Here is a 27870-nt window from a genome sequence, read left to right on the forward strand (position 1 = left end):
CATACTTAATGTGGTGTACTGAAAAGTAGCATGTAAACAGTGCATGTACAAAGTCTGCTGTGCTATTGACTTACCTGCCACATCCGCTGAGGTTGAAAGAGACACAGAAGGAACAGTAAGATCAGTGGATGGACCTGATGAAAGCTGATGATGATTATTTTTATAAAAGCTTGCCATGTTAGAAGTCATATTAGAAGGTAATGCAACTGTCTGTCAAAAACAAAAAAGGTCTCACAAAAGGCATGGTTTATCCATATAAATATATTGATTTGGGATTGTTGAAAACTCACCTGTTGTATCATCATCAGCTGTAGCATTGGCACTTGGGGCAGGTGGCGTTCATGTGCACCACCTCCAAAATATTTCAACAGCGCTCCTAGGGAGTACATAGTTGATGGAACACAATGTTGTACACCTAAAACAACAACTCTTAATCTATAACTAGCTTATTGAGGTCTTCCAGATGTGAACATGCATATCAAATAGACGTCTGGGTGATGTGATGTAATGTGCTGTGATTGAGGAAGTACATTATTTTAGCGTCCGAGCCTGTAGAGACCGATTCGTAAACAAACGACTCTGCTGAATCGGTTCTTTCCAGTGATTCGTTCGAAACGATTCGTTAAGCGTTTGACACCCAGCAAAAACAGAATGTACCACAAACGTTAGTATGCTTCCTGTTTGTTTGTTTGTTTTTGTGAGCTAGTTTCTAACTTTAGCCTATATATAATACGTTCTCTTTGATGACAGCGGTGGCTACTATAAATTTACCCAAGTATTACTGTAGTAATACGCGTTGAATTGTATTTAGCCGGAAACTATTGGTTACTATTTGTATATTTAGTAAGGCGACTGAAAAGAAGGGAACATTTTTGTCCGTTCGAACGAACCGATTCGCTAAACGAATCAGACTTTCAAATGCGAGTGTGTACAACGCGGGTCAGCTCTGTTTATGCTACTCTGATCTCCTGCGCGCGCTTCTTGTGCACGCGCGCTGAACAGGATGATCTCGTTACATTGTAGCACGGCGTAACTGTGCCTCATAAAGAGGAAGAGCGTTCGATCCGTGCTAATAGTGCGTTTTTAAACTTTCAAATCGGACACATTCGAATTCTTGTTGACCTCGAAAACGCTTGGAGCGCGGAAAGCGGAAGAAAGAGATCCGGATTTACGCAGCGCACTGGGGGGGGTGGGGGGGTTCGGTGTCGGATGGTGATTCCGGATTCGGTCTTGACCATCGAGAGCCCCGTGGATGACCTCCAGAAGCATGTATCCTCACGGAAGACCTCAGGTACGGCAGTGTCATGAACTTTTCAATAGTGACCAGCGGAGCTCAGTTCGGTTGAGGTCGGCGCGGCGGCCCGTTTAATGTGCATTATGTTAGGCGTTGTGGTCAGTGTTAAAGTCACGATAAAGAGTTAATTAGAGCGTTATGGGTTCAGTGATTTATGCATACATGCCTTGAGTACCATTACGGTCACCATAATGTAGTCGTAGACGTTTTTATACGTCCACAGTCCAGTAAAGAGCATAGTTTTATTATTTTTTTTAACTATGATTTTTTTTACTTAGATGTGTGTGTGTGTGTGTGTGTGTGTGTGTGTGTGTGTGTGTGTATATATATATATATATATATATATATATATATATATATATATATATATATTAATTTTACAATATTTAAATATTAAAATACATTTAAATATTAAAATACATTTTATTTATATATATATATAAATAATATACAATTAATATTTGTAAATTAAAAATTATATATATATAATTTATTTACAAATATTAATTGTATATTGTTTATATGCACTTATATTTATTTTATTTATTAAGTATTATTATTCATCTATAAAAGTTATATATTTAATCTCTAAACATATTTTTAAGAATTGATTGTTGTTTCTCTCTCAGTATTTTAACTGTCGTTGATGTTTGAACTAATGCTTTGGCCATTCTGTTAGTCAAATCTTAATGCCCGTTAAGCACTTTGAGAGAGAGGGAGATCGGCATGTACAGAAGAGGAAGAGAAAAAGATACAATTATCCAAGACAGAAAAAGAGTAGAAGGAAATGCATGAACAAAGAGAGAGAGAGAGAGAGATTTGTGGGTTGAGTTTGCACTGTGTGGTGGACGGATGGGTGAATGAATGGTTTGTTTGAGTTACTGCTGCATGTTACTACATATGGATACAAGCCACCCCACTCTACACTGCAAATGTCATGTTCCATCACCGTCACTGGGCAACGAGATACCACACACACACACACAGAGCCACACATCAAAGCTACCTTTGCAAATTATGGCATGTTATTACAGGCCCATGGAGACCCAGTTTTGTGGTAACATGCATCAGATTTAAGGCAAAGCATTTTAGTGCACATAATGAATGACCTCATGAGAGTGTGTAAATGTGGTTTGTGTGTTGTTTTTATATGTGTGTTTAGTAGACAGGATGTGGTAATAACATAATGACTGTATGTGTGTGTTTTGTTGCTACTCCATTGGCCAGAGGCCCGTCTGATCTTATATATGAAATCTCAGGCCCTGTTTACACCTGTCATTCCTACTTTGCTGTACAGTTTCATGTCCCTGTCAAACAGTGTATGTCTAATTATATTGTATAAAATACTGAAGTCACAATTGTAAAGATGGAAATCATATAAGGTCGTTTTCTTTTATCACAATATCACAATTACGTAAACAAAGAGATTCAATTGAAATCATATCACTACTTTGGTTTGAGGGCATGCTGCCATTTTTGCCATGTCCGCAGGTACTATCATTAAATAACTCCTAAGATTAAAAAACAGCATTTTATTTAGAAATATTCCAGGTGTTTGTTCATTCGATATACTTTGTCTAATTGGCCATTTTTCAAACAAAGCGAGTTTTCTTGGGAATATAGTTTTATTTGGCAGTCAATTGCTCTCAATATCTCTTTCCTGTTCACACATAGGCGGAAATTCGCATGCCCCCCCCCAGCATCTGAGGGTTGTCCCCCCCTAAAATATAATTAAAATATGTGTATTGTAAATAATATAATGATATATTCTTAAAATAATTGTTTAAGAAATAAAATAATACAAATGCAAACGGGGCAACAACAAAAAAAACCTTCAAAAATTGCTCTTGAGAATTATGTTTATTGTCCCCCCAACATTTTGATGAAATTTTCGCCCCTGTGTTCACATTTTTAATAACAGTACACGCAGTAGTCCAGCAACCATGGATGGCATGTCCACGTTTGCAATTGCATATTCTCAAAAATACACAATCAAACCAATTGTACATACAGTGCATAGTGAATAAGACATTTACTCATAGCACACGTGAAGCACTTTTACCTTGGAGTTGCTCCAGAGACTATAGCAGAAATGGGCCACTTTTATTAAAATGAATGGGAGAATTTAGAACACCCAACTGCAGCCAATGGTCAATGGATGTAAAAAGAAAGTCCTGCCTGACAGGTAAAAGAGCCAATCACCTTTTTAGATACAGACATCGCCTGTCAATCAACTCGATAATGCAAATGTGCATTAGCTATAAAAGTGTAATCTGATGTAAAGAAGCACAATTTATGATTTGAATGATTATGATTTGAAGGATGCTGGATCTGCTGAAGTTTTGTGAGGTTGGTTTATTACATCTGTTTAAATGAGATATGTGCATATTTGCAGATGGTATATATGATATTAGTTTTATTGATATTTGCCTTTTTATCATTAGACAAGACAGTTAAGGGTACAGTGTACTGTTGAGGAGAGAGAGGGAGGATGAAAGATGTCTGCCAAGGCTCTGATATGCGGACCGTTTAAATGACACTGTGTTGCACACCGGTCTATTATTGTAGTAACACGATGGCATGTAACAACAAAGTGAACTGTGACTAATCGTTTACATGTCTCAGTCGCTTCACATGTAAGCAGCTGATTTTCGGCGCCTACAAGGAAAAAAATCGGCCAAACAGGAAAATTTATCGTCCGATGCCAATAATGAAAAAAGTCAGATTATCGGCCGATTGATTGGCCTTTGCGATATATCAGGTGACCACTAATATATATCTGTATATTATTTAATATAATATAATCAATGGTCAATATAATCCTTTGTATCTCATATGCTTCAATTTCATTAATGCATTAACATACATTTTCTATCTATTTATATCTATATCGATTGAGAAGTTAGTTTAGCTTTTATGTCAAAAGATTAAGGAACATTTGATGAACCCTTTTAATACCAGGTGTAAACGGAGCCCCAGACATTAAGTAGCACTAGCAGCATGTGTGAAAGAGGGTTCTCAGCATATAGATGTGTATACATCCCTGTATCTTTCACCATCTGTGCTGTATTTACTGTCATCACATTGATGGTGTTAATGATCAAATCTGTCTTTAACAAACCCTAACAGTCTGTACACTAGCACACACACATGACATGTTAGTTTAACACCTCTCAAAGGCCCATTCTTACATAAATGCATAAACTGCACAGACTGCATGCGCGTGTGTGTGTGTGTGTGTGTGTGTGTGTGTTGGAGGCGGTAGTGCATGGTGTCATTCCTCATCAAAGCAGTATTGTGTATCGAGGCCTTAACAATCTGCTCATCAGCACTGATGTACAGTACTTCAGGAATGAGACGTTTGCTCAGAACAGATGTGCTTGTATTTCCCCTCCCAAACATTCACTGTTTTTGCCAATTGCAGCAGTCAGCACAGGAAGCATTGATTGGAAACACAGCAGGTTCATATGCCACTCACACACACACACACACACACACACACACACACACACATGTGCTGAATATTTCAGCAGCCTATGGTTATTCACGGATCTGTGATTCCCCCATCCCCTCCTCCCTCTTTATCTCTCGTCTGAAAGTGCCCTGCACAGTAAACAGTGTTAGATAGATGACTGCGTTCTTTCAGGGTTGCTGTGAGAGGAACAGTGTGTGTGACAATTCATGACTCTGTCACGCTGTTTTCGGTACAACGCCTTCTTGTTTCCTAACAGCAGACTCTGAGTCCTCTGGACAGCTGCTCTTTAGTGTATCCCTGCATGTACATCTACATTTTGGCTGATATGGAAATCACTATATGTATGTTCACTGCTTGCCCAATTAATAGGCAAATTTTATTCCTCTGGATTGATTTTATTGTTGAACAAACACAATGCTCTCAGTCAATCCAAAATGTTATTGAACCTCAAATCTGAATGTTTAACAAAGAAAAAGTGAGTTTTATCTTTCTCCGGGGGAAATATAAGTGTGCACAATTATTAGGCAACTAATTACAAAATAATTTCTCCCAGCTCAATTGTTTATTCTCAATTTTTAGAGTAGGTGCAACAAATAAGTAACACAAAATGACAATTAAATAGCATTTTTGGCATTTCAAAAATATTCAGTGACCGACATAGCCACCCATCTTTTCAATAACTGCTCTGAGCCGTCCATCCATGGAGTCTGTCAGTTTCTTGATCCGTTCACGATCAATTTCGCTGAAGCAGAAACCACAGCCTCCCAAATGCTGTTCAAAGAGGTGTATTGTCTTCCCTCACTGTAAATCTCACATTTGAGAAGGGCCCACAAGTTCTCAATAGGATTTAAGTCATTATTTGGGCATCTTTGAGGCCCTTGCTGGCTAGCCAAGCAGTGGAGTACTTGGAGCATTGTCCTGCATAAAGATCATGGCCTTATATGCTGAAGACTACTTCCTGTACCACTGCTTGAAGAAAGTACTTTCCAGAAACTGGCAGTAGGTTTAAGAGTTGAGTTTCAGTCCATCTTCAACTCCAGGTCCAACTACCTCATCCTTAATTATAGCAGCCCATACCAGTACCCCTCTGCCACCTTGCTGGTGCCTGACTCGAAGTGGTGCCCTGTGTCCATTAGTGATCCAGCCACGGGCCCATCCATCTGGTCCATCAAGAGTCACTCTCTCATTTCATCTGTCAATAAAACCTTCATGTATTTCTTTGCCCAATCTTGACGCTTCAACTTGTGAATATATTCAGTGATGGTCGTGTTTCGGTCCTCTTGACCTTGGCCATGTCTCGGAGCACTTGACACCTTGTACTTCTGGACACCCCAGGTAGGTTACAGTTCTGGAATATGGTGGCATTGGAGGATAATGGGTTCCTGGTAGCTTCACGTGTAATTCTTCTGAAGTCTTTTGCAGTTAATTTGCGCCTTTTCTTCTATGTGTGTTTTTTGCGCCCCAGTTGACTCTTCACAACAAAACGTTTGATTGTCCGGTGGTCACACCTCCATAGTTTATCTGTTTCAAGAGTGTTGCATCCGTCTGAAACTAAGGCATTTGACTTTTCAGTTTCAGTTAAATCTCTTTTTTGGCCCATTTTACCTGAGGTAATGAAGCTGCCTAATAATTATGCACACCTTGATATAAGGTGTTAGTCACTTTCACCACACCCTCCCCCATTACACAAGTTACGCAATTATCTACTTCAATACAGCAAATTGTTAGGGCTTATTATTTCCTGTCAAAAGGTGGTGAAAAACCACATTGGCCAATTAGCCTACAATTCGTGCCATGTGTGAAAGAAAATGTCACTAGTGTGGAGTTACTTTGAATTTGGTGACTATAACAGCCGAGTTGCAATTTGTAAGCATTGCTAAAATTTCACGTGTTGGAACAACCGTTAAAACTTTTAACAACTAATTTTATTTCTCATCATAAAGTTTGAAACGTGTGAATATGAGTTTGTCCAAGCTAACAAGGGACAAGCTTCAGAATTCAGTTGATGTGAGAAATGAACATTCATTAAGAAAATTAAGAAATTGTAATAATTTAATATGAACCTGAAAGGAGGCTATTCAGAATTCAGTTATTGTGAGTTAACAATGTTATTGTAGGTTAATAAAGTGTTTTAGTGTGTTTTAGCTTGTGCTTGCTTTTTTTTTTTATTATTTACATTTTTTTTACGCAAAAAAGTTGTGTACTATATTATTGGTTATTTGAAACAAGGTAGCATAAAAAAACATAACCACATGATATATTAACAACGGTATATGCAGATGTTGTTTTAAGTAATCAGATATTGTATCGGCACTCAAATCTATCGGCATATCTGCAGATGTTGTTTTAAACAATCAGATATTGTATCGGCACTCAAATCTATCGGCATATCTGCAGATGTTGTTTTAAACAATCAGATATTGTATCGGCACTCAAATCTATCCGCATATCTGCAGATGTTGTTTTAAACAATCAGATACTGTATCGGCACTCAAATCTATCGGCATATCTGCAGATGTTGTTTTAAACAATCAGATATTGTATCGGCACTCAAATCTATCGGCATATCTGCAGATGTTGTTTTAAACAATCAGATATTGTATCGGCACTCAAATCTATCGGCATATCTGCAGATGTTGTTTTAAACAATCAGATATTGTATCGGCACTCAAATCTATCGGCATATCTGCAGATGTTGTTTTAAATAATCAGATATTGTATCGGCACTCAAATCTATCGGTATATATGCAGATGTTGTTTTAAACAATCAGATATTGTATCGGCACTCAAATCTATCGGTATATATGCAGATGTTGTTTTAAATAATCAGATATTGTATCGGCACTCAAATCTATCGGTATATATGCAGATGTTGTTTTAAATAATCAGATATTGTATCGGCACTCAAATCTATCGGCATATCTGCAGATGTTGTTTTAAACAATCAGATATTGTATCGGCACTCAAATCTATCGGCATATCTGCAGATGTTGTTTTAAACAATCAGATATTGTATCGGCACTCAAATCTATCGGCATATCTGCAGATGTTGTTTTAAACAATCAGATATTGTATCGGCACTCAAATCTATCGGCATATATGCAGATGTTGTTTTAAACAATCAGATATTGTATCGGCACTCAAATCTATCGGCATATCTGCAGATGTTGTTTTAAACAATCAGATATTGTATCGGCACTCAAATCTATCGGCATATCTGCAGATGTTGTTTTAAATAATCAGATATTGTATCGGCACTCAAATCTATCGGTATATCTGCAGATGTTGTTTTAAACAATCAGATATTGTATCGGCACTCAAATCTATCGGCATATCTGCAGATGTTGTTTTAAACAATCAGATATTGTATAGGCACACAAATATATTGATATCAGCAGACATTGTTCTAAATAATCGAATATCAGTATGGACACACAAATCAATTGGTATCAGCAAATTTTTCACCAAATAATGTATCGGCATACATATTTTGTATATTTATGATATATTCACAATGGTTTTGCTGGAATAATTTTTTCTCCCCGATTTGGAATGCCCAATTCCCAATGCCCTCTAAGTCCTCATGGTGGCGTAGCGACTCTCCTCAATCCGGGTGGCGGAGGACAAATCTCAGTTGCCTCCATGTCTGAGACATCTGTGCATCTTATCATGTGGCTTGTTGAGCGTGTTACCGTGGAGACCTAGCGCATGTGGAGGCTTCATGCTGTTCTCCACAGCATCCACGCACAACTCACCACGCGCCCCACCAAGAACGAGAACCACATTATAGTGACCACGAGGAGGTTAACTCAACATGACTCTACCCACCCTAGCAACCGGGCCAATTAGGAAGCCTGACTGGACTCACTCAGCAGGCCCTGGATTTGAACTTGCAACTCCAGGTGTGGTAGTCAGCGTCTTTACTTGCTGAGCTACCCAGGCCCACTTGGCTGGGAATATTAAATAAATTATGATTATCGGGATGGCCTATACGTTTCCCAAAGACAGTGTTATTAGACTAATTTTGTGTTCTGCCCTTGTCTTAATTTTCAAGTTGGAGAGTGCCAAGACAGATGTGTTATGGCGTGTCTGATATAAAATTTAAACAGTTGCAAAAAATATATTTCTCATCTTTATTTTGCTATTGCATTTTTCTTTTGCAACACATAAAGCCTTTTTCTTTGTGTTTTTGGTCAAATGCTCTAAAAGTTAATAAGAGGTGATGGTCTAGCCTCTATCTGGGGTCATATCAAGGTGAATATTGAATATGTGCCTGCGGCCAGTCTCATGTTTTAGATAAAGCTGACAAAACAAAGCGTTCATTGTGGATGGTAGGACTTTATAAAGTGTCTCTTTACTCTTGCAGTGAAGCCCCCATTTCTTCGGTCATTCCGCCATCTGTGTGTGTATCAGAGATTTAACATTGTTTAGCTTTAGTTAGATACAGTGTCTGTTTCACAAATTGTTTTATCTATACACACTAATGACTGTGATATGCGATATAACACTGGTCGTATGTTGTGTTTCAGGCTCAGCTGATCTCCGGCCATGCCGGTATGAAATTCACAGTGCTGGAAACTCTTGACCATATAAAAGAGGAATTCCAGCTTTTCCAGGCCCAGTACCACAGGTACAGAACCAGAACCATGATTTCATCTAGATATTTATCCCAGTATTCATTAGAATATACACAAGCACTTTTGTAAATTGTAACCTTTATACCTAATTTAATGTTATACTGTACATTCATTATGTTATATTCAAGGAGTTAAGCAGGCCATGCATACATTTATTTCCCCAAATAATCAGATTTTGTTGTGATTCAAAATAGCTTTAGTTGCTACTAGATGATGCTAGTAAGTTTTCTATCACCTAATTTAAGATAAAACCTAAAAATAAAGCAATAACAAAATAGCTACAATGATGTTTACCGTTTTGTTCGCTACTGTTTATTGTATTTTCTATAATTGCATCTATATTCAATATTGTTTGTATTTACACTCAAAAATATTTTGGCCTATTTTGTGGATTTACGCATTTCAACTTCATAACGAATTTCCATCTTTTTCTATCTGTAATCTTTAACAAAATTAAATTAATAAAACTTTGTTTAAGATTTCTCAATTCAATTAGATGGAAATTTGTATGTGTATATGTGTGTGTATATATATATATATATATATATATATATATATATATATATATATATATATATATAATATATAATATATTAAGGGCTGTCGATTTAACACGATAATTCAGTGCGATTTAATTTCATTAAAAATAATGCGTTGAAAAAATGTACGCAAGTAACCGCAATGCCCCTGGACTGTAATAAGGAAGATTCCTGAGAAATGCAAGCTTGTAGTACCACCTGTTTACTCCAGAGGGCAGTAAGTGAAACTTCAGCTGTGTGGCAATGTGCGGTTTATACAGTGAAGAAAACACATCAGTAGGTAGAACAACACAAACATGCGTTACGTTCTTGCGTTAAAAACACTTGATGGAGCTCAAGAATCCAAACTAAGAGATCTCAAGATGTTTTCTAAGTATTAAACTATATTTAACTTGACACAGTGACCTAAACATATTATGTTTATGACGCAATGCACCCGAGACACTACACAAGCATGTCTGATGCAGCTGTACATTGACGGTCCTTAAACAAGCCATCATAATAAATCTCCAACTGATTGACAAATGCACTTGTGTAATGGATTGCTGTGAACTGTGTGTCAATGATTGACTTATGATCAATAATATGGTAGTAAACAATACATTGTATTACAAATCAAGCTCATACATAAGGACCACAACTACCACAAGGATGTTTACCAACATGGTCTCATAGAATCATGTTACTACACCTACATATTTGTCTAGATTTGATTTATGTGTCTCGTTGTATGTATCGTGGCAGTTTCCTAGTAAAATGAACACTAGAGGCGCAATTCCCAAAAATTAACTTTCGCAGAAAATCCAGAGTAAAAAATCATATCATTAGTACATAAACACTTTTTGCTCTGTTTCTTACACAACATTATTTTATGACATCAGAACACTTACTATAACACATTATATTTAAGGCGATATATTTTAATTTCGGCATTACATAACCAACTACATTTACACGATTAGGCACGATCAAATTGCTCAATTGCTAATCTGATAAGATCGTTGCACTTGCGATGCAAAGGACCAGGGTACGAGTCCTTAGGAGCACGCAAGACGACACATGAGCTGAAAGTATCATAGAAGTTCCACAAAATTATGTAATTGCTTCAGAATATTTGTTTTCTCACATTTGCTTTTTATGACAATATCGGTTATGTTTAGGTTTAAGGTTTATTGTTGGGAGGTCGGTTTTTGTTGATGATCTATCATCTGTCCATCTACAGTGTCTGTCTGTCTGTCTGTCTTTCTGTCTGTCTGTCTGTCTGTCTGTCATCTACAGTATCTATCTGGAGTGGTGGTGGCGTAGTGGTTATAGCACAGGGTTGTTAATCAGAAGGTCACAGGTTCTAATCCCACGGCCACCACCATTGTGTCCTATCTACTTAACTCCAGGTTGCTCTGGGGGGATTGTCCCTGTAATAAGTGCACTATAAGTCGCTTTGGATAAAAGCGTCTGCCAAATGCATAAATGTAAATGTAAAATCTATCTATCATCTGTCTATCTACAGTGTCTGTCTGTCTGTCTGTCTGTCTGTCTATCTATCTATCTTTTGTTTTGATGATGTCAAAATTGATAGAGCATTAACCATAAAAACCTCATCTGTTTGGGAGAAAATGTAACTCGCTTTTAGCCACTCAGTGGACATTTCTCAGAACTGCTGCAATATGTGTAATGAACCACGTAATATTATTTAGCAAAAATGTTACCAAAGTCACATAATTTTCATGAGATCATACTTAAGTTTGCATGAATGAAACATCGGTTGTAGTCCTTATGTAGCAACTTACATTTCTGAAGCAGACATTGATTTAAAAAATCAATGACTGCGTAATTTATGTTAAGGTCAACAAACCTTGTTTTACTCGTAAATCCCTACAAACGCTATTCTAAAATCCCATTACAAATTCCTGAGGGATATTTCTACAAGTAGGAATTTGGAAATTCTGACTTTCTGAGTTGAATAAAACACAGCATTGGATCACCTGGGCAAAGCTGATGAGATTATCCCATTTTAATGCTCTAAAATCATTTGAGCAACTAGAAATGCTTATATTAGCTGATACAGACTATTAGCCAGCTATCCAGTTAGCCTAATCCAGATAGTCTCATTAGCAGCAATTACAAAAGCTGCTGAATATCTTTCTTTAGAACTAAATGAGTAGTAAACATCATTGTACGTTATTACAAGCGATACGTTTGTGAAAATCAAAGTCTATAATAAAATGAATCTATGTAGTATATAAAGCTGTCATTGGCTGTTCTGTCTCATGCTGGAAGGGTCAACATTTTAGCGTCCATAATTGACCACTGACAGCTGTTTAAGGACACAATGTGTCCCTAGAGGAGCTCACGGTTTGTGTCATTTCTGTTTTTTAGTCTAAAGTTGGAATGTGAGAAGTTGGCGAGCGAGAAAACAGAGATGCACAGGCATTATATCATGGTAAGAGTGACACGTACTATTACTTACAGTATAAACCCCAGCTATGACATGAATGATAGTGCTACTGTTTTTAAATGATATCTGATATCTAGTATAAGATACAGTGGGTTCAGAAGTTCATAAACATTTTAAAATACTCAAATTGTTATTATTAAGAGAAGCATTTTATATAATGGTCTCAGACTTTTGGACCCCAAGGTGCATAATATGACAAACAAGATGCAAAATTGCTAAAATTAAATTGGTACTTATTTTACACAAAATTCAGATTGATGATCCACACCGAATAATATGGAAGACATTCGAGAATTGAAAATGTATTGTTTCTGTGTCTATTGTAATACATGTGAAGCATTTCTGTAATTGAAGTGACTGTAATTGTGATTAATGCAAAGTAATTTGAATGTAATTGAGCTGTCTGCGTTTCCCTCCACAGTATTATGAAATGTCCTACGGACTGAATATTGAATTGCAGAAACAGGTAGGTCACAGAAGCTGATGTGTCATTTTCAGCCTGATTTGACGGATCAGCATGAACTGTGTGTAATGAGCTTTGCACAATGAGTTGTCTTTGTCTGGGTGTATCATGGGGTCTGATTGAGCATTTAGCGATGACAGTAGATGTACAGAACACTAAATGAACCGACAATCACCCTGAAAATACACGATCAAGGGTAAAATGGTGACACAACAGGATTTTGACTATCTGTGTGTGATATTGTAAACATTGTTTATAGTCTTGCCGCATTAATATGTAATTCGATTAATGTGTGGTCACAGGTGTGCATATATAGTCTATTTTATGGCGCTTTTAAATGTGGCTCATCCAATCAGATTTAAGAGTAGGAACTATCTGTTTTATTATCTATATTTTTCCACAAGCATATTTAATATACAGTTGAAGTCAGAAGTTGGCTGATTTATTTAGATTGTCCCATGATATCAAGCAAAGAGGCACTGAGTTTGAAGGTAGACCTTAAACTACATCCACAGGCAGGTACACATCCTATTAGAAGCTAATTGTCTAAAGACTTGACATAATTTTCTGGAATTTTCCAAGCTGCTTAAAGGCACAGTTAACTTTGTGTATGTAAACCTCTGACCCACTGGAATTATGATATAGTCAATTAAAAGTGAAACAATCGGTCTGTAAACAATTGTTGGAAAAACGACTTGTGTCATGCACAAAGTAGATGTCCTAAACGACTTGTCAAAACTATAGATTGCTAATATGAAATCTGTGGAGTTGTTAAAAATGTAGGTTTAATGACTTCAACCTAAGTGTATGTAAACTTCTGACTTCAACTGTAGATATTTATGTTGCTCAATTTTCATTTGTTAGTTTTGTGGGGGTAGAAGTTTAATGCATGTGTCTGATTCACTGTTTGTTGTGTATTTACTGTGAAGCAGGTTTTAAGCCGGCCTATTCAATATGAGCAAACACACACACACACAGGCTAGAGTGGGCTAATCCAGATAAGACCCCCAGTTTTTTAATAGTTTTCCTGGCCATCTGTTGGCAATGCCTGGATTTCAGTGTGTATGTGGGTCAGAGTGTGTGGGATGAGCCCTATATGGAAATGTGTACATGTGTGAGCTAAATTGAGAGAGTGTGTTGAAAGCACCACTGGGGATCAAAAGAGACATGGGACAGTATGTTTCTTACCAGTACAAATTTAGAGTGTGAAAGAGAGAAATCAGTCTGTCAATTTTTCTGTCTGTCTGTATATCTTTCTGTCTGTTTCTGTCATTTTATCTGTCTTGTCTGTTTATCATCTATCTGTCTGTCTGTCTGTCTATCATCCGTCCGTCTATATATATATATATATATATATATATATATATATATATATCTGTCTGTCTGTCTGTCTGTCTGTTTCTGTCATTCTATCTGTCTTGTCTGTCTGTCTATCATCCGTCCATCTATATATATCTGTCTGTCTGTCTGTTTATCTGTCTGTCTCTCTTTCTAACATTCTATCTGTCTGTCATTCTATCTATCTGTCTGTCTGTCTATCATCCGTCCGTCTATATATATATCTGTTTATCTGTTTGTCTGTCATTCTAACATTCTATCTATCAATCTGTCTGTATGTCTATCTACAGTATCTATCTATCTATCTATCTATCTGTCATCATCTATATATCTGTCTGTCTGTCTCTCTATCTACAGTATCTCTCTGTCTATCTAAGTGTCTGTCTGTCTATCTATCAGTCATCATCTATATATCTGTCTGTCTGTCTGTCTACAGTATCTGTCTGTCTGTCATTCTAACATTCTATCTACCTGTCTTTCTATCTGTCTGTCTGTCTGTCTGTATATCTATCTATCTATCTATCTACATTATCTGTCTGTCTTTATCAAAGCAACAAATCAATAACTGCATTTACAGGGACTGTTTTTTTAGTATCTCCACCATTATGTGATGGGATATTGTATTGTCTTATCTGTGTGTGTGTGTGTGTGTGTGTGTGTGTGTGTGTGTGTGTGTGTGTGTGTGTGTGTGTGTGTGTGTGTGTCTGCAGGCAGAGATTGTAAAGCGGCTCAGTGCTATATGCAATCAGATCATTCCACTGCTGTCCCAAGAGGTGAGTAAACACACACACACACTGTCCTCTCTGAGCTGCTGTTTACACATGAATTATTGACAGCTGAGGTGGTCATCATCAACACAGAGCTTGAAATAGCCCGCCTCTTCCCTTCATCAATATTTCATACTGTTCTTTTATAAGCCACACAGAGTGGATTTGGTTATTTTGTAATCTTAATGCCCTCAGGGAACAACAGCTCTGCCATGGAGTCAAATATCCCTTCAATGGCTCTTTTCAGTCCACATGCTTGTTTGTTTGTGGTTTTGCACAATGAAAGGTGCTGTGATGTAACAGCCTTAGGGCGAGCTTTGCATGTTTGGCACTAATCTTTAAATATCGGATCTAGTGGTCGACCGATATGGGTTTTTTAATGGCCGATGCTGATATCCAGAGAGCAAGGTGGCCGATAGGCCAATACAATGCTGATATATCACACAATTTAATATAGTAAATAACAAACATAAAATTACTAAAAAAATATTTAGAACTATATTTACTCAATTTCACACAAAGCTAAAAAATGTGTTATTGTATTATAAATGGTAGATAGCAGTTAAGTTCTTTAGAGTTCAGTATAGTCATCAAATTTTAGTCATTTCTTTGCACATGAAGAAATTGTTAATATATTAGGAAGAAAAAATAACAGTACACACAGTAGTCCAGCAACCATGGATGGCATGTCCACATTAGCAATCACATTTACTAAAACAATATTTAATCAAACCAACTATACATACAGTGATAGTGAATAAGACATTTACTTATAGCACACGTGAAACGAACAATGTGAAAAGCACCTTATTTTCATCCTGCCTCCGTATACAGCCTCCGGAGGCAGCATTTTCCTGGTTTCGGACACAGCCTTAAAGTTGCTCTCGGGCTCGTGCAGATCCAGCAAGAGCCTCAATCTCCTGACGGTTTAAACGGCCTGGATCGCATGCTTGGTGTAACACGGACTTGCCATCATGATTTGCGAATCAGATGAACTTTTGATTCTGGCTGATAGAATACACGCTTCAGAGGAAGATATTAGATGAGTGCTCAACGGGAAGATAACGCTGGATTTTCGTGAGGTTCGTGAATGACATTTCTTATACGAGATATCGGCATATTTGCAAATGGAATATAGTAGAAATGTTATTGATATTTGCCTTTTTATCATTAGACATGAAAGTGAAAAGTGACAGGGAGCTGTTGAGGAGAGGCAGTTAGAATATGTGCTTTAGAGGTAAATAAAAGAGCGCTCCACAGGATCCTGGATCTGCTGAAGTTTTGTGAGGTTGGTTTATTACATCTGTTTAAACGAGATATGTGCATATTTGCAGATGGTATATATGATATTAGTTTTAATTATATTTGCCTTTTTATCATTAGACAAGACTGTTAAGGGTACAGGGAACTGTTGATAATAGAGAGGGAGAATGAAACAGGTGAGCAATTTAACATTACGAGCTCAAATGCATCTGCCACAGCTCTGATATGCGGAACTTTAAATGAGACTTTGTTGCACTTCGGTCTATTATTGTAGTAACACGATGACATGTACCAACAAAACGAACCATGTCTAGTCGTTTACATTTCTCAGGCGCTTCACATGCAACGGGCGATTCTTAGCGCCCTCAAGAAACAAATCGGGTAAAAGGGAAAATGTATCGTCCAATGCTGATAATGAAAAAAGCTGAATATCGACGATATATCGGTTGACCACTAATCAGAACTACCCCATACACTGAAGTCCAAAAGTCTGAAACCACTGAATCTTTCTCTAACAAAACGTTCTATTACAAATCATAGAATTATCATAACAATTGAATTGAAAAATCAACATGAATGCCAAATTGCCCCTTTGCTTTAATAGCAGCATGCACTCAAGCTGGCATAAATAAAACCCAATGATCATGTATCCATCTTGATTCGAGAATGATCCAAAGAGCATCTTGAATGCTTCAATAAAGGCAAGACAATCTGACCTTTAGTAAATGGGTGTTAATATGCTCAATATTTCAAATTTGCATACTTGATTAATGATGTAGAAATAGTGTTAGAATTAAAACACAATTATCTTAAATATTGTATTTCAAATTGTCTTTGTTCTAATATTGTGAAAATCCTAAAACCTTGTAAATTCTCAGATTTAAATGGGATTTTAAATACATTATCATTGTGGTCTCAGACTTTTGGACCTCACTGTATGTGATTGTATTTTTCCTTCATGTACTCAGTTGGGGTTCTTAGCTATTTTTAGGAAGTAATTGTTTGGATATTGATATTTGTGTATCCGGGCAGCATCAACATCAGGTCGCCCAAGCAGTCGAGCGATCAAAACATGTGAGCATGGCAGAACTCAACGCCATCATTGGGGTGAGTTTTTGTCCTCCTAACCATCTATCAGTAAAGTTTTAGCTTGACCAATGACAAGCCGGTACTGTCTGACAAACCTCCTGTCATTACTGTCAGTTTAACTTTGCACCAAACTTTATTTTTATTGAATGTACTGGACATAAGACAAAAAGAAGACATACAAAAGCTCTGACAGATGATAGATTAGCTCCAAAGTAAGGGTTTTTCCAAAAACAAGTCAGCATAATTATGCAGCCTTCTAATATACCATGCTTTTGGCAACACTGCCTATGTGGACAGAAGACAGCTCACTAGGTTTTTGAACAGAGCTATAATTAAAATTGTACCAAAACCAAAGCGTTTGTTTTTTTAAAAAGTAGCTTGATATTCTCTCTGTTTGTAGCAACAGCAGTTCCAGCATCTTTCCCATCACGGCTCAGGCTTTACCCTGACGCAACACCCCTCAGGACTGACTCTGGGAGCGGGTGCGAGCCTTATGCCATTAGCTGGGGCCTTTCCGTTCCCTCTGCACCTGCTCCCTAAAGATGACCTCACTCACCCTGAGCCTGTGGATTCCAGAGGTACTTGAGAATAATTTCAAAATCTGAATTTCAAATTCAAGTAAACTTTTAAAAAATGGTAAACAGAATATTATACATGCATCAAAATAAAAACTGTTACGGCTAAAAGGAACATTCCATGTTATTTTTAGCAGACACAAACAAACAGGTAAACACGTATAAAGTGATTACGCTAATTTTAGCCTGCACTCAAAAAAATTATTATGAGATTTAAATAAAATAAATAAAAATTACATATTTTAAGTTTTATTAATATTTTTTTTTAAATTACTATGCTAAAATGCTAAAAAAAAAACTATTTTGAGTGTTGAAGGCAAGCATACAGTACCGCAAATAGAATTTTTCGAATGTTACATATAAATGAAAGTGCAGCGTAGTTCTAGCGGGAAGGCTAGCAGCTGTACATAATCACATCATTAGCTGGGTAATTCCTAGCCAATCGCATGTAAGCCATTGCTTTATAAGTCTGCTCACAATCTATCACATCGCTGTTTCAGTGTGCTAAACACAGGCAACCTCCACCACCCCACCACCACCAGTTGAGCCCCGTCCCGCACGGGGGTAGGATCCTCGCCCCTGCCTCCTATCTCCGGCAGGACATGACGGTTCTGGATACAACTCCCTCGGACCGCCGGATGGGGCCTGCGCCAAAGAGAGAGACATTACTTCTGTTTACATTTATCAAATAAATGGCATCTTAAACTTCACTCAAGTCTGCATGTCTTCCCGATAGAAACAATATAACTATAATGATAGTAATAGTTTTAAGTATTACATAACATGACATGTCATGAACAGCTAGAAAGGAAACCAGTTACTATCTGTGCAAATATACCAGGAAGGAACTATCCGTTAAGTACTTTTTCCGTGCAGCAAATTCCACCCATGGGAGTTGCGTTGGTAAAGGCCCCAGCACACTTACAGAGATGTTCTTCTTTGTTGTTCATTCAGAGGTAAAAAGAAGTTAGAAACAGCTGAGCAACGATATACTGTTTGGAAACATTCAGTCACCGGTCACACTGCTGTGGGAGGTGTTTAGAGGTGCATTTACATATGAGGACGCTCAAGAATACATGTAAAGCATGTGACAATAAAAAGTGTTATAAATGACTTCATGCCTCATTCTATGAGTAGAATTGACACAATTGAGTGAATGAAGCTGTTTTAACGTTCAATGATTATTTTAAGTAATATATACAGTATGCAGAAGGTCATGTGTAATTTGTAAAGTTTACCTTTTAAATTCATGGCACTAATGTTACTGGAGCCAGCTGGTACATGATAGTGGTGCAGTATGTGTAAACCTCACTCCCCTAGTCTAAAGAGGCACACTAGCAACTCCTATGCTGGCTGACACCGGTTCAAATCCCGCTTGGAGTGGGTCGAGCATACTAGAATGCTATACTAACATGCTATACACTGTTTACATGCTGTTATTGTACTACTGCAAATATGGGTGAATAAAAAGGGGTTAATGTGCAGAATACGGACAAAAGAAAGAAGATTGCCGTATCTTACTTTAGGCATTTATGTGAATGGCTTTTGGCTGCAGATGGCACAAGAGTTATTGGGCACTTAAAAGTAGATTTGATTCCTTTTGTAGACTAATTAAACAAAAGTACCACATGACATGTATGGAAAATGCCTCTATGCGAGCAGTCACACAGATGTAGTTAAATTTGCATCAGCTTGCTATTAACTCTGCACGCCCGTGTGTTCATGTTGACTGATCTTAACTGACTGAACTGGGCCACAGTGTGAAGATGTTTAGCAGCCGGTAAGAGATTTTCCTGAAAGTTTGTGAAGGCGAGTTGTTACAAACCACTGAAACGAACCCCAAAGCAAATTTTTTGCCAAATTTTGTGCTAAATGACTTCACACCTGTTCATTCTTCAATTTCATTCAAGTGTACATAACCCAAAGTTTTTCCGCCAAGAAATGTAGTTCTATCAGGAAGACTCGCAGACTTGAGTGAAATTGAAGATGACATTTATTTGATGAATATAAAACAGAAATGTAATGTCTCTCTTTGGCGTAGGCCCCGTCTGGCGGTCCGAAGTTGTAGTACTCTGAACCGTCATATCCTACCGGAGATAGGAGGCAAGGGCGAGGAGCATACCCCGATGCAGGACGGGACTCAACTGGTGGTGGTGGGGTGGTGGAGGTTGCAGTGTTAGCAAACTGAAACAGCAATGTGATAGATTGTGAGCAGACTTATAAAGCGATGGCTTACATGTGATTGGCTGGGAATTAACCAGCTAACGGTGCGATGATGTACATCTGCTAGTCTTCTCGCTAGAACTACGCTGCGCTTACATTTCCACTTCAAAAGGACAATTTAGACAGGTCAAATACACACATCGTCTTACTGAATAATTCAAAAAATTACTTTACCTAAAACATAAGGTGCAAATTTCTGCTCTTAAACCCTCTGGATTGCCTTGCCCCATTTACTTCCATTCAATTTGTATAACTTGAAACATCATTTTTTCTTGTTTTTACAAACAATTGTTGTCTATGGTACATTGTCTACACCATACAACAGATGATTCAGTAGAAAATAAATGAATTGAACATATCGTGAATGCTAATGATGACATGATTAACGTGTTTCAATAATTTAATAATGTTTCTCTTTTTATTTTTGTAGATGGAGCCCCAAACAGGGTGAGTATTAATGCTAATCATCTGATTTTAATTAGAGATATCTATCAATGGTAACTGATAACCCAGTTTATGGCCTGGCCCACACAGAATCTGCAGACGGTTTTTTGCATTAAGGGATATTTACATAGTCAAATGTGTTACATGGAGCTGAGCGTTCTGCACTCTCACATAAACCAACACGCAAGGGGTGGGGAATGTGTAAAACTCTTATGAATGTTTTTATTAATGACGCAAGAGTTTTGTGCGCATAGATTGTGTCTGGGCTTGCTAATGGCGCTCAAACACATCATTGCAGCGTCCAAGATCGATGTGGGTTTCCTGACTTATTATGCTCTCATTGGACCATTCAATAGTGTGATTGTGGAATTACTGCTGTGATTTGATGTCTTGTTTCATCTATGGATTGCCGTAGTGATTGGATTTTGATTGTCGGATAGGATTTTTGTAAATATAGGATTTTTGTAAATATAGGATTTTGCGTTAAAAAAAGGGAATTAATGACTTTTTCTCTGGTTTTATTATGGCCGACATGCATGGGCGATCATAACAGAGCATGTTATGCATTATGCTTTATTTTAGTTTAGAATCAAAACCTACTAAACATTTATTCATGTCATTATGAAGAATGCCAGTGCTGTGTTTATGTTAGATTTATGCTGTATACATCTCAGAACAGCAAATGTTAGTGTAAGTTTATTATTTATATTAAGGGGCAACTCTTGCTCCCGAGAGCCTTAATTGAATGATTAACTAGGCCTAGAATAGACCTAATATGCTATAAACAAAAAAGTGGAATTCTTCATGAACGGACCCTGATTGTGTGTATTTCAGAGTGGTAGCAGCTCTCCAGTTGGCCATCGATCTTCAGGGCTGCGCCTCGGTCTTCCTCCTCCCCCGACCTCCTCCTCCTCTTCTTCTCACACTGAGACAGACAATAAGAGGAGCGCCACAGATCAGACCAGCACAGGGGTAATTTAAGTTGAAATCAAAAACAATCTGAAGAGATTAAAAGATCTTCTTCCTGGATGAGCAGTTAAAATGCATTACAATTCCTTTATTTAAAGTAATATCAATTCATCCTCTATCGCTGTGAGTTGTATATGAGGTACGAAGATCTTTAGGATGATTAGGGCTGATCATATGATGATGTGTTTCCTGCAGGAGAGTGGCAGGAAAAATGAAGACACTCTGAGAAAAGATGGCACTAAAGAGGTGTGAAGATCTTGTTTTTTTCCTTCTTGCATTAGAGTGATGCCAACAGAGATCTTAAACTTAAAGCATTAAACTTGAGAATATGAATCATCCCACACCATTTGTGCTATAGACAAGAGGACTTATGGCCAATAAGCAACCATCTCTTAAAAGATATAATGACATAATATAATATCATTGTATTATGTCTAATACTAAAATGTAATCAGTTTATTAAAATAAATATTCAATCTGGCTAATCTGATAATATGTTACCAATGAAATGAAATGAGCATAAAATCAATTAATGCCATAATGCATTACATTTACATTTAAAGGGACAGTTCACCCAAAAATGTAGATTCCCTCATCATTTACTCACCCTCATGCCATCCCAGATGTGTATGACTTTCTTTCTTCTGCAGAACACAAAGATTTTTAGAAGAATATTTCAGCTCTGTAGGTCCATACAATGCAAGTGAATGGTGACCAGACCTTTGTGGCTTCAAATATCACATAAATGAAACACTAAAGTAATCCATAAGACTCCAGAGGTTAAATCCATACCTTCCGAAGCGGTGAGAAACATATCAAAATTTAAGTCCTTTTTTTAACTCAAAATCTCCACTTTAACTTTTACATCTGAAAGCCACATGTGGTGCTTATTTAGATTCACATTCACACCTTCATGTGAAAGTGGAGACATTTTAAACTGTTTCTCACCCACACCAATTATATTGCTTCAGAAGATATGTATTAAGGTCTGATCACTATTCACTTGCATTGTATGGACCTACACCCTGGTATGAGGGTGAGTAAATAATGAGAGAATGTTCATTTTTGGGTGAACTATCCCTTTTACATTTAATAATTTAGCAGACGCTTTTATCCAAAGTGACTATTATTTGGCCTAATAGAATATTAAGATATGCATAAAATCATGCAGATATGGGTCAGGAGCTTCAGTTAATGTTCACATCAACCATCAGAATGGGGAAAAATGTGATCTCAGTGATTTGTGGCATGATTTTTGATGCCATATATACATATACATACAGTTGAAGTTTTTACACCTTAACCAAATACATTTAAACTCAGTTTTTCACAATTCCTGACATTTAATCGTAGAAAACATTCCCTGTCTTAGGTCGGTTAGGATCACTAATTTATTTTAAGAATGTGAAATGTCAGAATAATAGTAGAGATACTTATTTATTTCAGCTTTTATTCCTTTCATCACATTCCCAGTGTGACAGAAGTTTACAGACACTTTGTTAGTATTTGGTATCATTGCCTTTAAATTGTTTAACTTGGGTCAAACGTTTTGGGTTTCCTTCCACAAGCTTCTCACAATAAGTTGCTGGAAATTTGGCCCATTCCTCCAGACAGAACTGGTGAAACTAGTCCTCCTTGCTCGCACACACTTTTTCAGTTCTTCCCACAAAAATCGGATTGAGGTCAGGGCTTAGTGATTTCCACTCCAACACCTTGACTTTGTTGTCAATTTTTTTCACAAATTTTGAGGTATGCTTGAGGTCATTGTCCCTATGGAAGACCCATTTTTGACTGAGCTTTAACTTCCTGGCTGATGTCTTGAGATGTTGCTTCAATATATCCACATAATTTTCCTTCCTCATGATGCCATCTATTTTGTGAAGTGCCCCAGTTCCTCCTGCAGCAGAGCACCCCCACAACATGATGCTGCCGCCCCATGCTTCACGGTTGGGATGGTGTTCTTCGGCTGGCAAGCCTCATCCTTTTTCCTCCAAACATAACAATGGTCATTATGGCCAAACTGGTTAATTTTTGTTTCATCAGGCCAGCGGAAATTTCTCCAAATAGTAAAATCTTTTTCCCCATGTGCACTTGCAAACTGTAGTTTGGCTTTTTATGGCAGTTTTTGAGCAGTGGCTTCTTCCTTGTTGAGCAGCCTTTTAGGTGATGTCGATATAGGACTCGTTCTACTGTGGATATAGATACTTGTCTACCTGTTTCCTCCAGCATCTTCACAAGGTCCTTTGCTGTTGTTCTGGGATTGAATTGCACTTTTCATACCAAAATACGTTCATCTCTAGGAGTCCGAATGCGTCTCCTTCCTGAGCTATATGATGGCTGTGTGGTCCCCTGGTGTTTATACTTGTGTACAATTGTTTGTACAGATGAACGTGGTAATTCAGGCGTTGAAATTACTTCCAAGGATGAACAAGATTTGTGGAGGTCCACAATTTTTTTTCTGAGGTCTTGGCTGATTTCTTTTGATTTTCCCAGGTAGGCCTTAAAATACATCCACAGGTACTTAATTGTTTAAAGGCTTGACATAATTTTCTGGAATTTTCCAAGCTGCTTAAAGGCACAGTTAACTTAGTGCATGTAAACTTCTGACCCACTGGAATTATGATATAGTCAATTAAAAGTGAAACAATCGGTCTGTAAACAATTGTTGGAAAAATTACTTGTGTCATGCACATAGTAGATGTCCAAAACCACTTCCCAAAGCTATAGTTTGCTAATAGGAAATATGTGGAGCGGTTAATATATGTTAAGAGTTTTGATGACTTTAACCAAAGTGTATGTAAACTTCTGACTTCAACTGTATATATATCAAATCATACTTTAAAGTAAAAAGTACTGTTCTATTAAGTTTTATAAAATGTTTGTTTATAAAATTATTACATATAAATAATCGTTACCAGGTGCATAAATCATTAATTTGATTAGACTTAATAAGACTTAATTTGGCAACACAACATCAGCTGTCATACTCTCCGGTTGATATTAAAAGTACCATTTAAACCAGGTTTAGACAGATGATCCTAAATTTGAATTTTTACTGCTTGCCTAGTTTCTGTTCCGTCCAAATAACAAAAGCAAATTTGTACTTTTAATTTACTTAATTAAACTTTTAAATGATTTGAAATGATGTAACGGTAGCGGTATATGATATCATTTTACTGTGTGTGGTTGCAGAAAAGTGCTTCACCCACAGGAGTCTCTTCGAGGTCTGCTGAAGGAAACGGACTGAGCAGCTCTCCTGTTCTCCGGAAGAATCCGTCCAGAGAAGGCCGCTCCCCCTCATCCTCCCCTCCCTCACAGCCGCGCTCTCCTGGTCTCTGCAAGAGCCCCACACAGGTCGGTACCTGGCACACATCCTCTGCTTAGTAGTTTTTCTGCTCAGATTTTGGACGTGGCTTAGATTGTCGACCCTCTGATGTTTCAGGAGAAAGTGAGATCTCCCTCTCCGTCAGCATCTCATGAATCTCTCTCTCCTGGCTCTCCTCCGCCTCCCCCTTGCCCCCTCTCCTCCTCTGCCAACGGCCCGTCACCCGCTCTCAAACACTAGGTGAGTCCTGACTCATCCTTTTATTGCTTACTGTAAATGTGGGTGGCAGTGGGATCATTTATCCTAGCCTCAGTAAATGTTGAGCTTTCAAAATGGGACGTGATTTTAATCCCTAATGGTTCCGCATCTTTAATTTCCAAAAACAGCGTGTGGCCACTTTTTAGCAGCCTTTTCCATTCATTTTCTACATTGGCATTTAAATATTTCTTTAATGAAGCGTTCTAAGGCATGAACTAAATGAACATTATACAACATCACACTATGATTCGAAGGAAAAAACTACAATCCCATGTAGCAAACTTTGCTGGATTGCCTTTTTGGGTAAATATACCACATCTGCCATTCACACATGCAACAATTTTCCGTCTTTAATCCATTTTGCTACCATTTACACTTCAGAACCAAATTGTTGTTAAAATCCTTGATGTCAATTGCCGGGAATGACCTTTAAATGATCAAGCTGTTAAGCTGAACACATGACTTTACACCCTTCAAACATGTACCTCATTCCCGAACAAGCCAAGTTATTATAGTTGATCATAAGTAACAGAATCACTTACTGTTCCTGTAAGCCTTTAGCAAATTTCTTCATCCGCTCGATAGAAGAGAAGCGCTTTAGTTGCACCATCTGTCCAATTTGATGACACTTTTTGACTCCCAAGTTAAAGGTGTTAAATGTTGTAAAGTTAGAACTTATATCACCATCAGAACTCATCTTATGGCTTTGTTCTCATATAGCATAAAAACTGAACTTTTCCAGTTATGTTACAACTTAAATTATTTGTAAAAGGATGTATATGAGAAGACGACTATTGATTATATTTGTATTGCTTAATATTCAGTACATGTAGTTTAAGAGCCGACCTAATTTTGATGCTTCAGTGGGCGGTCACTACTGAGCATTTTGTAGCAATTTTCATTTCATGGTGACAGCGACTTCTTTGATTGATGGCTGCATCTGTGGGGCATCCTCAAATGTAAGGTGGAGGAGCACAAGGTCTCTAACATCCACCAGCTCCGTGATGTCGTCATGGAGGAGTGGAAGAGGACTCCAGTGGCAACCTGTGAAGCTCTGGTGAACGTCATGCCCAAGAGTGTTAGAGCAGTGCTGGAAAATAATGGTGGCCACACAAAATATTGACAGTTTGGGCCCAATTTGGAAATTTTCACTTAGGGGTGTTCTCACTTTTGTTGCCAGCGGTTTAGACATTAATGGCTGTGTGTTGAGTTATTTTGAGGGGACAGCAAATTTACACTGTTATACAAGCTGTACACTCACTACTTTACATTGCAGCAAAGTGTCATTTCTTCAGTGTTGTCACATGAAAAGATATAATCAAATATTTACAAAAATGTGAGGGGTGTACTCACTTTTGTGAGATACTGTGTGTATATGTGTGTGTGTGTATATATATATATATATATATATATATATATATTTATTTATTTATTTATTTTAACTTCACACAAAGTCATGAGGATGTTTGTTTTTTTATCACATGGCAACATTCATGTTGATTACATCACCTGACTTTGAATTGCTTTATGAAAGTTTTTCAAATATTAATAATACTTAAAAAATACTGCTTTATCTTTTAAATAGTATAAATAGTAATAAAATGTTATTCTGTACAATTCATGCCAACATTTTTCTTTTTTCTAGAATTTCAGCTTTTAATGAGACTGTTCCATCACACGACATTTAAAGATGCACTGTCATTTTTTTCCCATTAAAGAAGTTTTACTCCTGAAGTAATTAATTGTAATTTTGAAACGTATGTCTAAAATGAGCATTCAAACGAGAGGCTAGTCATATCAGAAACTCTATAAAAGCTGTTTTATTCTACATGGGGCAGGGGTGCCCTCATGGGGGCAGCCATTTTAGAATCACATGACCAGCTGAATACTACTCGCTTAATCTCAGTAACCGTCTTGTTATTGGACACTTTCACGCTTGGATTAAATTAATCATGGCTGACTGTGAATAGTGAATATCTACAATGTTATCTGTAACTGAAAACTATTGATTTTGAGTGATGCTGCATCCACACCACTAGGTGTCACTGTAAGTCCAAGATGACACAGCAAAAAGTTACAGAGTGCCCCAGAAAAAAAATATCAAAATGACTTTGAACTCAGAGGTATTTTTGAATAACTCAATACATCCTGACCAAAAAATGAGCACCACATCATTGACCCATTTATCATTCTTTAATCTCGGAGCACACAGGTATACTTAATCGCTAAAGTCTGTATATGGGAAAAAAATACGATTTTTTTTTTACTTTCAAAACTTGACTTTGAACCTCTTTTTTTCTGGAATTAATATTTAGTAAGTTACCTGCTACATTTTGATGTCTCGTCTCCTTTGCAGGACCCACTCCTGTCCATGGAGTGAGACTAGTGAAAGAGAGCCGCCACCCCTCCCCAGCCCGCCCTTCCCAGAAAACACCAGGTGCCTTGTCAGAAGCCCTTCATCCATCTTCGTGGCCATTTGAGCCGAACTCTGAGCAAACTGCACCTGTGTTCCCACAAACAGGGAGTAATCAGCCAATCAGCTGTCTGACAACTCTGTCAGCCAATTAGAAAGCAAGCTGAATACTCTGGTAAGCTGTTATGCCTAAATCACAATTCCAAAACTACAGTGACCCCAAAAATTATTTGGACAAATTTAAAAAGTACTAACCGTGTGATTCTTGTAAAACCTGTCCAGAAAATGTCCTGGTTCCATTTGAAAACAAAAGTCAAAAGAAACAATTAAGAAGTAACATTTT

The 27870-nt window shown here is 37.5% G+C and overlaps 1 protein-coding gene across 1 annotated transcript; it reads left to right on the top strand.

The window, feature by feature from the left end:
- The first annotated feature begins 660 nt into the window (after positions 1–660).
- LOC127644530 (transducin-like enhancer protein 4) lies at positions 661–27534 on the top strand. The gene is made up of 13 exons (XM_052127728.1): positions 661–1291; positions 9299–9399; positions 12322–12385; positions 12822–12866; positions 14912–14974; positions 17264–17338; positions 17721–17898; positions 20549–20565; positions 21397–21534; positions 21727–21777; positions 24724–24885; positions 24974–25096; positions 27471–27534. Exons 1-12 carry the CDS (start codon positions 1253–1255, stop codon positions 25094–25096), a joined length of 1056 nt encoding a protein of 351 aa, XP_051983688.1. The 5' UTR covers positions 661–1252; the 3' UTR covers positions 27471–27534.
- The last annotated feature ends 336 nt before the right edge of the window (positions 27535–27870 follow it).

The sequence above is a fragment of the Xyrauchen texanus genome, chromosome 6, assembly GCF_025860055.1.
Source record: "Xyrauchen texanus isolate HMW12.3.18 chromosome 6, RBS_HiC_50CHRs, whole genome shotgun sequence".
Classification (NCBI taxonomy): Eukaryota; Metazoa; Chordata; class Actinopteri; order Cypriniformes; family Catostomidae; genus Xyrauchen; species Xyrauchen texanus.

What these genes read in the sequence shown, in the direction of transcription:
- LOC127644530 (XM_052127728.1), top strand. Translation starts at nt 1,253, where the DNA reads ATGACCTCCAGAAGCATGTATCCTCACGGAAGACCTCAG. An exon ending in TTCCAGGCCCAGTACCACAG is followed by an intron (nt 9,400 to 12,321) that starts GTACAGAACCAG and finishes TCTGTTTTTTAG; the next exon opens with TCTAAAGTTGGAATGTGAGA. An exon ending in TCTGCAAGAGCCCCACACAG is followed by an intron (nt 24,886 to 24,973) that starts GTCGGTACCTGG and finishes CTGATGTTTCAG; the next exon opens with GAGAAAGTGAGATCTCCCTC.